General features: G+C 43.3%; 1 protein-coding gene across 3 annotated transcripts in view; it reads left to right on the top strand.

The window, feature by feature from the left end:
- The first annotated feature begins 1,369 nt into the window (after positions 1 to 1,369).
- Positions 1,370 to 13,232, top strand: part of NRDE2 (NRDE-2, necessary for RNA interference, domain containing) — a 55,874-nt gene continuing 44,011 nt past the window's right edge. For 2 of the 3 annotated variants that reach the window (XM_033191621.1, XM_033191622.1), the window contains exon 1: positions 1,370 to 1,666. In XM_033191621.1, coding sequence (XP_033047512.1) covers positions 1,603 to 1,666 — 64 coding nt within the window. In that variant the 5' untranslated portion in view covers positions 1,370 to 1,602. Of the gene's footprint in view, positions 1,667 to 11,916; positions 11,938 to 13,232 lie in introns of those variants that run through there. The other variant, XM_033191625.1, reaches the window with a different exon arrangement.

A 13,232-nucleotide genomic window follows, 5' to 3' on the forward strand; every position in this document is an offset into this window, starting at 1 on the left:
TAAGGGTGTCTATTTTGGACTCATAGAACCTAATTCTTATGCAGGTCTGCAGCCTTCATTAGAGTCCAGCCATTCCTTGATTAGATGATTACACTTGCATCTCTGGTTTCTAATGTATTTCCCATCTAATAAAGATCTTTAACTCCCTGGGATCCTAATAAATATATCTTCATTTACCTACCTATTTTCTCTTGCAAATACTTCAGTATATATCTCTAATATATAAGAACTTTAAAAAGTCATCTCAGGCTGGGTGCGGTGGCTCAGGCACAGGCACCCAGCACTTTGGGAGGCCGAGGGGGGCAGATCGCTTGAGCCCAGGAGTTCGAGACCAGCCTGGGCAACATGGTGAAACCCTGCCTCTATCTAAAAAAAAAAAAAAATTGCCAGACATGGTGGTGTAGCCTGTGGTCCCAGCCACTTGGGAGGCTGAGGTGAGGGGATTGCTTGAATCAAGGAGTCTGAGGCTGTAATGAACAGAGATCACACCACTGCGCTCCAGCCTGGGCGACAGAGGGAGACCTTGTCTCAAAATAAATACATAAAGGTCACCTCAGTGACATCAGTACCTTAGTACATCTAACAGAATTCACAAGAATTACGAATTGCTTGTACTCTGCCTACCTTCTTATTTCTCCATCTATCTTAAAAAGGTCTTTTTACAGTTTGTCCAATTAGAATCATAATGAGGTGAGGCCATAAATACATTGCATTTGCTTGATGTGTCTGTAAGATCTTCGTATCTATTACAATCTCCTGCGCTCTTAAAGCCATTGATACGTGAAGGAAGCACGGTTGTTTTCTATAATTTCCCACATTCTAAATTTGGCTAATTGTTTCTTGGTGATACAGTCTTCTAAGTTGTTCCTTTATTGTCTATATTTCTGGTAGCAGGTGTGATTAGATTTTCGGTGGGGGGAACCAGGGTCAAGAATGTTTCATAGACAGGTATTTTATAACTATCAAAGACCCTTGAACTTGATGGGACTTTCCATTTTTCCTTGTTGTGGGGTATTTAATATGATAACCTGATTGAAGTTTGGATATCTCACATGATTTTGAGCCGAACTTGCAATCATAATTCACATAATAGCTAACACATATTAAGTGCTTTTCATGGGCCGGATTCAATGCTAGGCCCTTTATAAATATGTTCATTTAATCTTCTCAACATTTTGCAGATAAGGAAACTAATGCTTAGAGCGTTTAAGTTGACCCGGTTAGCAAGGATGGTGTGAATTTAGGGGTCGAATTGGAATCCCAATTTCCTTAGTCCCTTTCCGTGGTGAACAATTCCCTCCCCCGGTTTTCGCAGTTCCGGTTCTCACAGGGTCCCAACCACTAGGAACCCGTCACTTCTCGCCCCGCCCCCATTGGCCCCGCCCTATCCTGATTTGCCCTGCCTCGCCCTGCCCCGCCGCGCCCCCGTCCCTTGGCCACCCTCCCCTCTGGGCCCCGCCCCTCCCGCTTCGGGGTCAAGCCCCAGAGAGCGCCGCGAAAACCACATTTCCCAGAGTGTAACGCGACGGCCGGGGTCTTCAGACCGGCGTTCGCTCGCCGACGCCATCTCTGTAGAGAGGAACTGCGGTACGGCCTGTGGTCATGGCGCTGTTCCCGGCCTTCGCGGGGATTAGTGAGGCACCCGATAGCGGGAGCTCCAGGAAAGGTAAGCACACAAACGAGCCGAAGAAGGCACTTGGGGGGATTAAGAGGCTGTTTTTCGGGCCCAGATCTAGCCTTTTGCCTTGGATTTTTGTATCCCAGAGTTCTCCGCGGCGCTGCAAAGCCTTCTGGGAAAGGCTCAAGACCTCCTCCGAGGTCTGGGGCCCAAAGGCCTGTTCTGGGCCGAGGTTGTAGAGTTATGGAGGGGTGGAGAGAGACCAGCAGATGCCCTGGAGCTGGGACTTCTCTACGATGTTGTTAGGTCCTGTTCTTTTTTCGAGCCTCAGTTACTTCATCTTTAAATTGGGAATAGTGATACTCGACATCTCAAGGAAACCCTTGGTGCAAATGCAGAATGTTTTTATTATGTATTCCTTCCTTTCCTGTTATACTTATTTGTGAAATGCTTATTAGGTTGATATTACTTAGCAGCCTAGAACTAGGGGATTAGTATCCAAAATCTAATCAGTTTCTCTCTGGACGGGCCCAGCACCCAGTGAAAAGAACTAACTTTTATTCTTGAGGGCCTACTGTATATCAGGTTATGGCTTTACACATTTTACTTAAGTCCCACACATTTCCAGCAGAGCTGCATTGTTCAAAATTGGGGTACATAGTTCATTTAAGAAGTAATTAATCCTGGCCAGGAGCAATGGCCCACACCTGTAGGTGGAAGGATAGTTTGAGCCCGGGAGTTCATGACCATCATGGTCAACATAGCGAGATTCCTGTCTCTTAAAAAAAAGCCGGGCATGGTGGTACACACCTGTAGTACCAGCTGCTCAAGAGGCCGAGGTGAGAGGATTGCTTGAGCCCAGAAGTTTGAGGCTGCAGTGAGCCATGATCTTGCCGCTGCGTCCTTGTCTCTAAAAAAAAAAAAAAAAAAAGGCCGGGCGCGGTGGCTCAAGCCTGTAATCCAGCACTTTGGGAGGCGAGACGGGCGGATCACGAGGTCAGGAGATCGAGACCTCCTGGCTAACACAGTGAACCCCGCTCTACTAAAAATACAAAACTAGCCGGGCGAGGTGGCGGGCGCCTGTAGTCCCAGCTACTCGGAGGCTGAGGCAGGAGAATGGCTAAACCCGGAGGCGGAGCTTGCAGTGAGCTGAGATCCGGCCACTGCACTCCAGTCCGGGCGACAGAGCGAGACTCCGCCTCAAAAAAAAAAAAAAAAAAAAAAAAGTAATTCTAAATTATGTGTCATATGTGACAGAGCCCAATTGAGTCTTACACGTCTGTTACTTCCTCTCATATAGTTCCTACACTTTTTGTAACGTTTCTCCTAAATTTTTTTTTTTTTTTTTTTGAGACAGGGTTTCACTCTGTTGCCCAGGCTGGAGTGCAGTGGCGCTGTCATAACTCACTGCCGCCTCAGACTCCTGGGCTCAGCCTCCTGCCTCAGCCTCATGAATAGCTGGAACTACAGGTGTGCACCACCAGGCTTGGCTAATTTTTTTTAATATTTAGTAGAGACAGGGTCTCACTGTGTTGACCAGGCTGGTCTCGAACTCGTGAGCTCAAGCGATCCTCTGCCTTGGTGCTCCCAAAGTGCTAGGATTACAGGCATGAGCCGCTGCGCTCGTCCTGTTTCTCATAATTGTGAGTAATTTCTTGTGTAAAATTGTAGTCTTCCCTTACTAGACTGTAATCTCTATCAGGTTGTGCAGTGTTTGTCTGTTCATTGGAGCATAGTTAGCCCCAGCACAGGTCCAAAATCTAGTAGGTGTTCAATAAATACTTTCTAGATGTACAGATAGATAGTAGTTACTTAATAATTATGTGTTGCACGAAAGCATGAGTGCACCTAAAAAAAGTGTATAGTACAAGATAGGATGTTATAGGTATCATAGGTTAACTACAGGATTAATTACTTCTTCTTTTTATTTATTTATTTATTTCTTTTTTTGAGACCAAGTCTTGCTCTGTCGCCCAAGCTGGAGTGTAGTTGTACGATCTTGGCTCACTGCAGCCTTCACCTCCCGGGTTCAAGTGATTCTCCTGCCTCAGCCTCCCGAGTAGCTGGGACTACAGGCACTCACCACCATGCCCGGCTAATTTTTGTGTTTTTAGTAGAGACGGGGTTTCACCGTTTTGGCCAGGCTGGTCTCAAACTCCTGACTTTAAAGTGATTCACCTGCCGCAGCTTCCCAAAGTGCTGGGATTACACTTGTGAGCCACCACACCCAGCCCAGTAATAATTACTTCTAATAGAAGGTTCAAAGAAGGCTTTATGTAGGAACTAATTTTTTTCTTTTACTTTTTTTTTTTTTTTTTGAGGCAGTCTCACTCTGTCACCCAGGCTGGAGTGCAATGGTGCAATCTCAGCTCACTGCAACCTCTGCCTCCCCGCTTCAAGTGATTCGTGTGCCTCAGTCTCCTAAGTAGCTTGGATTACAGGCATGCGCCACCACACCCGGCTAATTTTTTGTATTTTTAGTAGAAATGGGGTTTCACCATGTTGGCCAGGCTGATCTGGAACTCCTGAGCTTTGATGATCTGCCCACCTTGGCCTCCCAAAGTTCTGGGATTATAGGTGTGAGCCAATGTGCCCAGCCTACTTCTCTCTTTTTTTTCTTTCTCAAGTAGAGACAGGGTCTTGCTATGTTGTCCAGGCTGATCTCAGGCTGCTGGGCTCAAGTGATCCTCCTGCCTCAGCCTGCCAAAGTTCTGGGATTACAGGCATGAGCCACTGTGCCTAGCCAGGAGCTAAGTTTTGGATGGACCTTCAGGAGGGTAGGATTTGGACAAATAAAGATGGTGGAAGGGTATACCAGGGCCTTCAAGTCCTGCAGAAGAAAAGCGTGAGAACTGCAAATCATCTAGTTTGTCTGGAGATATAGTGGCATAAAGAGGAACCTTGGGAAATATGGTTGGGCTGGTGGTGATGGAGGGTAGTGATCTTTAATAACAGGTCAAAGCTTTATCCTTTTATTTTGAGAGGGGGAAATCGAAGTTTTGCAGAGGAGTCTTACTCTTAAATAATATTTATTTGACATCCTCTGGATATCTACGATCAGGAAAATGTGTGTAAAAGTATGTTTTATAAAGTATTGTCTTTTGAAAAAATGTAAACACAACATTATCTCCTGTAATGAAAACAAGCCATAATTCTTTTCTGGTCATTTTCACTTACCAGTCAGTGTTCACATTTCACAAGATGTTTCAAAAATGGGATTTTACAGTTGGATTGTTCAAGTCAATTTCCAAAATAAAGCCAACATTGCATTTTGTGGATGTGGCCTTAGGTCTCTTTCAATGTAGGTCAGGTTTTCCCTCTCCTTCATTCCATGTGATCGATTTTTTGAGGAAACCGTGTTGTTTGTCCTGTAAACGTTTACCACCAAATCCTCATAGTGTCACTTAACATGCTTCTGTATCCCAGTATTTCCTATAAACTGGTATTTAGCTCTAGTCAATTAATTATTCGGATTTAATCTTTTTGTTGAAAGTACCTCATTGGGGGAGCAGTGCACTTGCTATAGAATCATATCAGGAGGATGCCCTGTCTGCTGTTTTCTGTTTTAGTGATGTGAAGATTGACCAGTGGATTCATGTGTTTGCAACCTGTTTCATCCCGTATGAAGCAGCCCGTGACCCTTACAGCTAATGATTTTTGCAGCCATTTATGATTGTTGTTTAGATTCATTATTATTTCATTGAGGTTGCAAAATGGTTATTTTCTAATTGTATCATTCCTCCTGTATTTATTAACATCAGTTATTCTATGAAGAACTATTGGGATACCCTGAATACAGTTTAGTTAGGAAGGAAATATAGGATAAATACTTTTTTCTTTTTTTCTTTTTCTGAGGCAGAGTCTAGCTGTCGCCCAGGCTGGAGTGCAGTGGCGAGATCTGGCTCACTGCAACCTCTACCTGTGGTTCAAGTGATTCTCCTGCCTCATCTTCCCAAGTAACTGGGACTACAGGCATGTGCCACCACTCCTGGCTGATTTTTGTATTTTTAGTAGAGACAGAGTTTCACCATGTTGGCCAGGCTGGTCTCAAACTCCTGACCTCAAGCGATCCACCTGCCTTGGCCTCCCAAAGTGCGTGAGCCACCTCGCCTGGCCTAGGATAATTACTTGATTCATTCCTTTCGTTAGTTTCAGAATAATGAGCTGGGGTCCCAGTAGCTTCTAGAGGTGACCAGTGAGGTATGAAGTCTTTTGTTTTCATTATGAAGTCATGAAATTTTAACATTTATATTTCAATCCATTGCAGGTAGGCTTTTTTTTTTTTTTTTTTTTTTTTTAAGAGATGAGGTTTCACCCTGTCGCCCAGGTTGGAGTGTAGTGGCGCGATCATAGCTCACTGCAATCTCCAATTCCTGGGCTCCAGCAGTCCTCCTGTCTCAGCCTCCTGAGTAGCTAGGACTACTAGTGTGCACCACCACACTCAGCTGATTTATTTATTTTTTTAGAGATAGGGTCTTGCTACATTGGTCAAGCTGATCTTGAACTCCTGGCCTCAAACAGTGCTCCCGCCACAGCCTCCCAGAATGCTGGGATTACAGGCATGAGCCATCATGCCGGGCCTGACCCAATCATCTTTATTTAATAGCTTTCTTGCTTTTTGTCCAAACAGATGTCCAGGAATCATCACTTACATTTTCTGTTGTGGCCTGGAGTTGGCCATTTCTCCAGGAAATCCTGGTTTCTTTTAGTGGAAAGTGGTATGGATATATGAAAACCACACACTGGGTTGTTAGGGGTATCATCACCACTGTGTTGTCATTCTTCTAGACTTTTTCAGTGGATGGAACCAGGAAGAGAAAAATACATCAGGAATTCATATTAGTATTTCCACTCCAAATGTAAGATTATGAAACTTTTACTTCTTTGATTTAATTTTAAAATTTCTTTATATGTTCAAAATAACAGTGTTAATGTGACTAATACTAACAGTTTCAGATTTTTTTATGAGTGCAATGGCCGGATCTCAGCTCACTGCAACCTCCACCTCCCAGGTTCAAGTGATTCTCCTGCCTCAGCCTCCCGAGTAGCTGGGACTACAGGCGCCCGCCACCTCGCCCGGCTAGTTTTTTTGTAATTTTTGGTAGAGACGGGGTTTCACCGTGTTAGCCAGGATGGTCTTGATCTCCTGACCTCATGATCCGCCCGTCTTGGCCTCCCAAAGTGCTGAGATTACAGGCTTGAGCCACCGCGCCCGGCCGGTTCTTTTTGTTTTAAGGACGTAGCCCACAGTGGATATGCGGTCAATTTACTGAGTTTGAAAATCACTTGAAACAATTCCCTGTGTGATTTTACCACCAGTTTGATATATGGTGATATAAATGTAAATGTTTTCCATTTTTCGGCATTGTTTTTATTTTAATTTTTATTTTTATTTTATTTTATTTTATTTTTTTTTGAGACGGAGTCTCGCTCTGCCACCCAGGCTGGAGTGCAGTGGCTGGATCTCAGCTCACTGCAAGCTCCGCCTCCCGGGTTTACGCCGTTCTCCTGCCTCAGCCTCCCGAGTAGCTGGGACTACAGGCGCCCGCCTCGTCGCCCGGCTAGTTTTTTGTATTTTTAAGTAGAGATGGGGTTTCACCGTGTTAGCCAGGATGGTCTCGATCTCCTGACCTCATGATCCGCCCGTCTCGGCCTCCCAAAGTGCTGGGATTACAGGCTTGAGCCACCGCGCCCGGCCTGTTTTTCTTTTTAATTTGATTTTGCTTTCTAATGTTATAAAACACTTAGTCTAACATTAAAATTGTAAACCAGGTATATTCAGAGAAGAAAAGCCTTCCATCTCTGTTTATCCAACCTGTCACTTTCCTTCCCCTGCAGACTAACGTTTTCATTATCCTGTGGTATCTTCCCATTTTTTTTTTCTTCCTTTCTATAAGCAACTACATTTCCCCTCTCTTTCTTAAATGCATACTATTCTGCATTTTACCTTGGATCCTGGAGATCGCTCTACACTCTCTAGAGATCTTCCTCATTTCTTTTTACTAGTGCACAGAACTCCATCGTGTGGCTGTCACATGCTTTATTCAACTAGTCCCCTATTAAGGACATTTGGACTCTTTCCAGTCTTTTGCTGTTATAAATAGAAGCAGTGTACTTTTTGCCTTACACTATAAAAATGTTATAAAAATGTAAAATAGTGTTAGCAAGAAGTGGGTGCAGAGTTTCAATTAAAAAAAAAACGTTAAACTCCTGGACAGGAAAGACAGCCAATACCAAAATGAGTGAGAGGGGCGCTGTTCTCCTCTTTCTGGCTACCATTAAAAGTTAGGCCAAGGGCCAGGCACGGTGGCTTACACCTGAAATCCCAGCACTTTGGGAGGCCAAGGCGGGCAGGTCACTTGAGCTTACGAGTTTGAGACCAACCTGGGCTCTAATAACAACAACAAAAACTAGCAGGGTGTGGTGGTGTGTTCCTGTGGTCCCAGCTACTCGGGAGGTTGAGGTGGGAGGATTGCTTGAGCCTGGGAATTGGAGGTTGCAGTGAGCTGAGATCTCACCACTGCACTCCAGCCTGGGTGACATAGTGAGAGACTCCATCTTAGAAAAAAACCAAAGAGGCCAGGATTTAAGTAGGTATCACATTCAGTAATGAGCCTGGTGGGGCTATGTTTAGTAAAATTCATTCTTTCAACCAACAGGAATAGGAGCATCCATTGTGTCAAGAGCAGCAGAGAGCGCCTAGTATCTGACCCCTTCAGTTCTGGAGCTTTTCTTCCTACCCTCAGATTGTTGACTAGGATTGTGTACCCTAAAACATTGTTGCTTGGGAATCAAATATTTGACAGATTTGGAATGGAAGATGGTGTATTAGTTTATTTAATCTTCATATTCTATGAAGCATATTATCCATATTTGGGGAAGAAACTAAACACATTATCTTTTTCCCCCAAACCTTTTTCTTCTTGTGTCCACACATCAGAAAATGGCACTACCATTCACCCAAACCGAAACTTAGACACACACCCATTCGGTTCTTTAGTCCTTCCAAACAACTCTGAAAGTCCTTAGTTTCTCCATAGTCTCACTACCACTACCTAAGTTTTGCCGTCATTGTCCCCTGGATTACTACAACAGCCTCCTAAAATAGCGTCCCCACCGTTAGTCCTAGCATTGCTCCCTGAGCCACTCTCCACACTGTAGCAAGAATTTTAAAATATCTTTATTTAAAAACAGCACTATGTGACATTGGCTGGTTTAAATGCCTTACAACTACTAACTTACTGAATTCTCATATCAACTCTGTGAAATTAGTACTCTTCAAATGTATGCACAGAGGGAGCCAGTAAGTAACTTCTGAAGGTCCCATGGTTAGTAAGTCACAGAGTCAGGATTTGAACTAGGCAATTTAGCTTCAAAGTGTTTGCTCTTTTTTTTTTTTTTTTTTTTGAGATGGCGTCTCACTCTGTTGCCCAGGCTGGAATGTAGTGGCATCTCTGCTCACTGCAACCTCTGCCTCCAGGGCTCAAATGATTCTCCTCCCTCAGCCTCCTGAGTAACTGGGATTACAGGTGTGTGCCACCACACCTGGCTGATTTTTGTATTTCTAGTAGAGACGGGTTTTCACCATGTTGGCCAGGCTAGTCTCGAACTCGTGACCTCAAGTGATCCACCCGCCTCAGCCTCCCAAAATGCTGGGATTGCAGGCACGAGCCACCGCGCCTGGACTAAAATGTGTGCTCTTAAATGCTGTTCTTTGCTGCTGATCTTTCAAACAGTATATCTGATTTTGTCACTCTCATTCAAAACATGATACCCATTGCTCTTAGGGTAATGCCAAGCTCTCAAACATATTTTTTAAGACCCTACCTCTCCTACTTCATTTTGCCCCCATTTCCCCTCAGTCCCAATGTCCAAGCCACAATCACTTCTCCTATTTCTCAGTGTCTATTTCCCAGACACTTCCTAGGAGCATATTTCCTTCACTCCTCCTCCTTTAGATTTTAGCTGAGATGTTTTCTCAGGCAGTTTTCTCTGATTCAGACCTTGTTTGAATTAGGGAGCGTGCTCTCATTATTCCGTCTGTTTTCTCTCTCTCTCTGCATTTGTCACATTGCATAGAAGTGGCTGCTAGTAGGGTAGCTCCATGAGGGGAGTGCTGGGTTTGTCTTATTCATTGTGCATTGCTGGCACCTAGACCAATACCTGGCTGTCGGTAAAAAATTGCCAAATGAAAAAAAAAGAGACTCAGAGAAGTTATTTTGTTTAGAGTTGCACAACCAAGAAACAACCAGTTTGAACATAGGTCCTTCTAACTACAGAACTTGTGTTATAAACCATGCTATAATATTAGAACATTGGGGTTTTGGTCCTTTATATAATACCTTTAGAATTCCCGGGCCTCTTCAAATTGTAGGTTAACTGCTGTGGAAGGGCTGACTTTGCTCAGGTTCTCTGTAATAATCATCTTAAATGCAGTTCTCAGCCATGTTTGCTGGTGCTTTTTGTATAAATAAGTTTGTGCTCCCAGATCCTTTGTTAGGCTTATTCATTTTAAAGGAACAAATCTCTTCCGTAATATATACACTACTTTATTTATACAGTTGGCCCTAGAAATGTGTTTTGAATTACTGTCTCAGGAGGAGCACTTACCTCTGAGTTCACTCAAACGAACTAGTAATCAGTGCTATTTCGTTATAATAGAAGGGGAATGGATGTAGAACTTGGGTATTTTATCCAATTATAGTTAAAAATCTGTTTTAAAGTTCAGATCTTTTCATGGCAATTCCTTCCTCCCTCTATGTGTAATAGAATTAAAGCATTTTTACTAGTGATGGAGAAATAGGGTTATATAATAAATGTTCATAAAAAGTATTTCATCTGAAATTATTCAGTGGTGATTCATTATATTATTTTCTGTTAAATTATGCTGAAAATTTATACATGCTACATTTCTACCAGATACCTGCCTATTTTTGTTAGGCAGTAGTTCTAATGTGATTATTCTGCCTGATGTTTCCACATTGCTTGGTGTGTATGCATAATAAAATGTATGGCAGAGTGTTAATTTCCAGGCACATTCCAACTCGTAATTTACTAACCTGCAAGCACAAAAGCCTTGTCAGCCAGTGGGATTCTCTTTCTTAAACTGTAGACATTTGGTGTGCTGCTGGTCTTCTCTGTAAATGTTACATCTTGCTTAGTATTGGCGAAGTTATCTATGTACACATTTTATATCCATCAAGTATGTAAATTACGTGAGGATGTAACTGTTGAAAAGGACTTTGCAATCCGATTAATAAAGCGTCTTTTCATCTCAGATCACTTTCTCCAGAATTCTGTTGAATTAAAATTGAATTTAACAATGCAACTTTTTATTTGACAGTGAAGATTATAATTATAAGCACCATGTGAGCAGAACCTTTCTTGTTCCCCACTGTACCCCCAATACCTCGACCTGGGCATCGAGTTGGTGTTCAGTAACTTATGTCATGATTAAATATACATTTACAGTGAAGAAAGGAAGAATTATACTAGTTGTACTTTATACCTAGATAATGGATTTTTTTTGAAGATTTCAAATTTCTTCAGTTTGTTCATTTGATTAGGTGTTGGGGTATAAACATGCAAAGATGTGGTACATATCCTCTTTCATTTTATTTATTCAACAGATATTTATCGAGTTCAGTTGCTTTGTACCAAGGCACTGTGCTAGGAGTTGGGAATACAGTAGAGAACAGTCATGGCCCTGCCCTCATGGGGCCTGTAGTTTGGGAAGTGACAAGTAGGAGGAGGGGAGGGAGCTGGAAACTTTGATATAAGAGTTGTAAGCCAGTGGTGTTTCTTTTTCCTTTTGCCACTTGTGTAGTATCACAGTAGTCATTACTAATCTGGTCCCTATAAGGATTTGAGTTGTTGACCCTTGGCTTAGAATATAGTGGGAAGATAATGAGATTACAATGTGAAGATTGCCATAAGAGCCCCGTGTACTAACTGCAGGGAGACTTTAGGAGAACAAGCCACCTTAGCTGAGGAAGTGAAGAGAAGCTCCCATGGTGTGGGGTGGAGAGAACTGGATGAAGAGTCACAGATTCAGGTTCAGATGCTTGCCCTTGGCCACAACTGGGACTCCAGCTGTTGGTTTATAAGGGAGGGGGTGGTGTCCAGGCTGTGCTCTGAAGAGCCATCTCAGACCCAGCCCCTCCCTCTGAACTCCCAACTAGAGAGCATCCCTGCCTTCTCTGTTCTTCTTGTTGGACTTCTCTGGAAGATTCTCTTTGAAAAGTGAGTTCTTTGGCTAAGAAAAGTTTGAAAGTTCATGGACTAGAGGACTTCCAAAATCTTTCCAAGCCTACCATACAGTGAGTATTACTTCTGATATTCCCTGCATGTCTACTGCTAATATGCTATCAAAAAATAAAATAAAACACAACTTCTTGTCAGGTGAAAATACCTTTTGCTCCATAGAAGGTCATTCGATTGTCATGAACGTCACAGAGGATCCGTCATGATTCAGGTTCAAAACCCAAGAGCTTTCTTTTTTTTTTAAATAGAGTTGGAGTCTTCCTTATGTTGCCCAGACTGGTCTTGAACTCCTGGGCTCAAGTGGTCCTCCCTCCTCAGCTTCCCAAAGTGCTAGTATAATAGATGCACTGGCCAAATTTTCTTCCTTTCTGAATTTTTTTCCCCCACAGTAGTGCCATACAGCAAAGCCTCAATTGCATCCTCAAAAGCATGGCACAGTGATGGCACACCTGTAGTCCCAGCTTCTTGGGAGGCTGAAGCAGGAGGATCGCTTGAGCATAGGAGTTTGAGACCAGCTTGGGCAACACAGCAAGACCCCATCTCTCAAATTTAAAAAGCCTTTCTCATGTCTTCTGAAGGACTTTCTTTTTTTTTTTTTTTTTTTTTTGAGACGGAGTCTCACTCTGTCGCCCAGGCTGGAGTGCAGTGGCCGGATCTCAGCTCACTGCAAGCTCCGCCTCCCGGGTTCATGCCATTCTCCTGCCTCAGCCTCCAGAGCAGCTGGGACTACAGGCGCCCGCCACCTTGCCCGGCTAGTTTTTTGTATTTTTTTAGTAGAGACGGGGTTTCACCGTGTTAGCCAGGATGGTCTCGATCTCCTGACCTCGTGATCCGCCCGTCTCGGCCTCCCAAAGTGCTGGGATTACAGGCTTGAGCCACCGCGCCCGGCCCTGAAGGACTTTCTTTGAAGAGTCTCGCACTGTATGTTGTGATGTCTGTATTTCTTTACATTTTCTTCCAGCTGTCATCACTATCTAGAATATTTATGTAGAAATATACTGGAATTGTTTGAGAGTATCTTTTCCTGAATTCTGTTTGTTGCATCTTTTTCCACTTTTCCTTTTTCATGATAGAATCTGATTATTGTGGAAATAATTTTGATCTCAGTGAGCAACAGGAACTAGTTTAACATATCTTTTGCCAGGAATTAGGCCCAAGTGAAGGGAACCAACCTCAGAAGGAAAAAAACAGTAGAAGGTTGCCTGGGCATTTGTTTAGCATTTACTAGGTGTGACCTTACTAATGACTTAACCCCTTTGAGTCTTAGTTTTCTCTTCTATAAAATGGTGACCATAATACCTGCCATAGAGCCTTGTTGTGAGGATTAAAAGATGAAAAGGGGCCGGACGCG

Source organism: Trachypithecus francoisi, unplaced genomic scaffold (genome assembly GCF_009764315.1).
Source record: "Trachypithecus francoisi isolate TF-2019V2 unplaced genomic scaffold, Tfra_2.0 Lachesis_group3, whole genome shotgun sequence".
NCBI lineage: Eukaryota > Metazoa > Chordata > Mammalia > Primates > Cercopithecidae > Trachypithecus > Trachypithecus francoisi.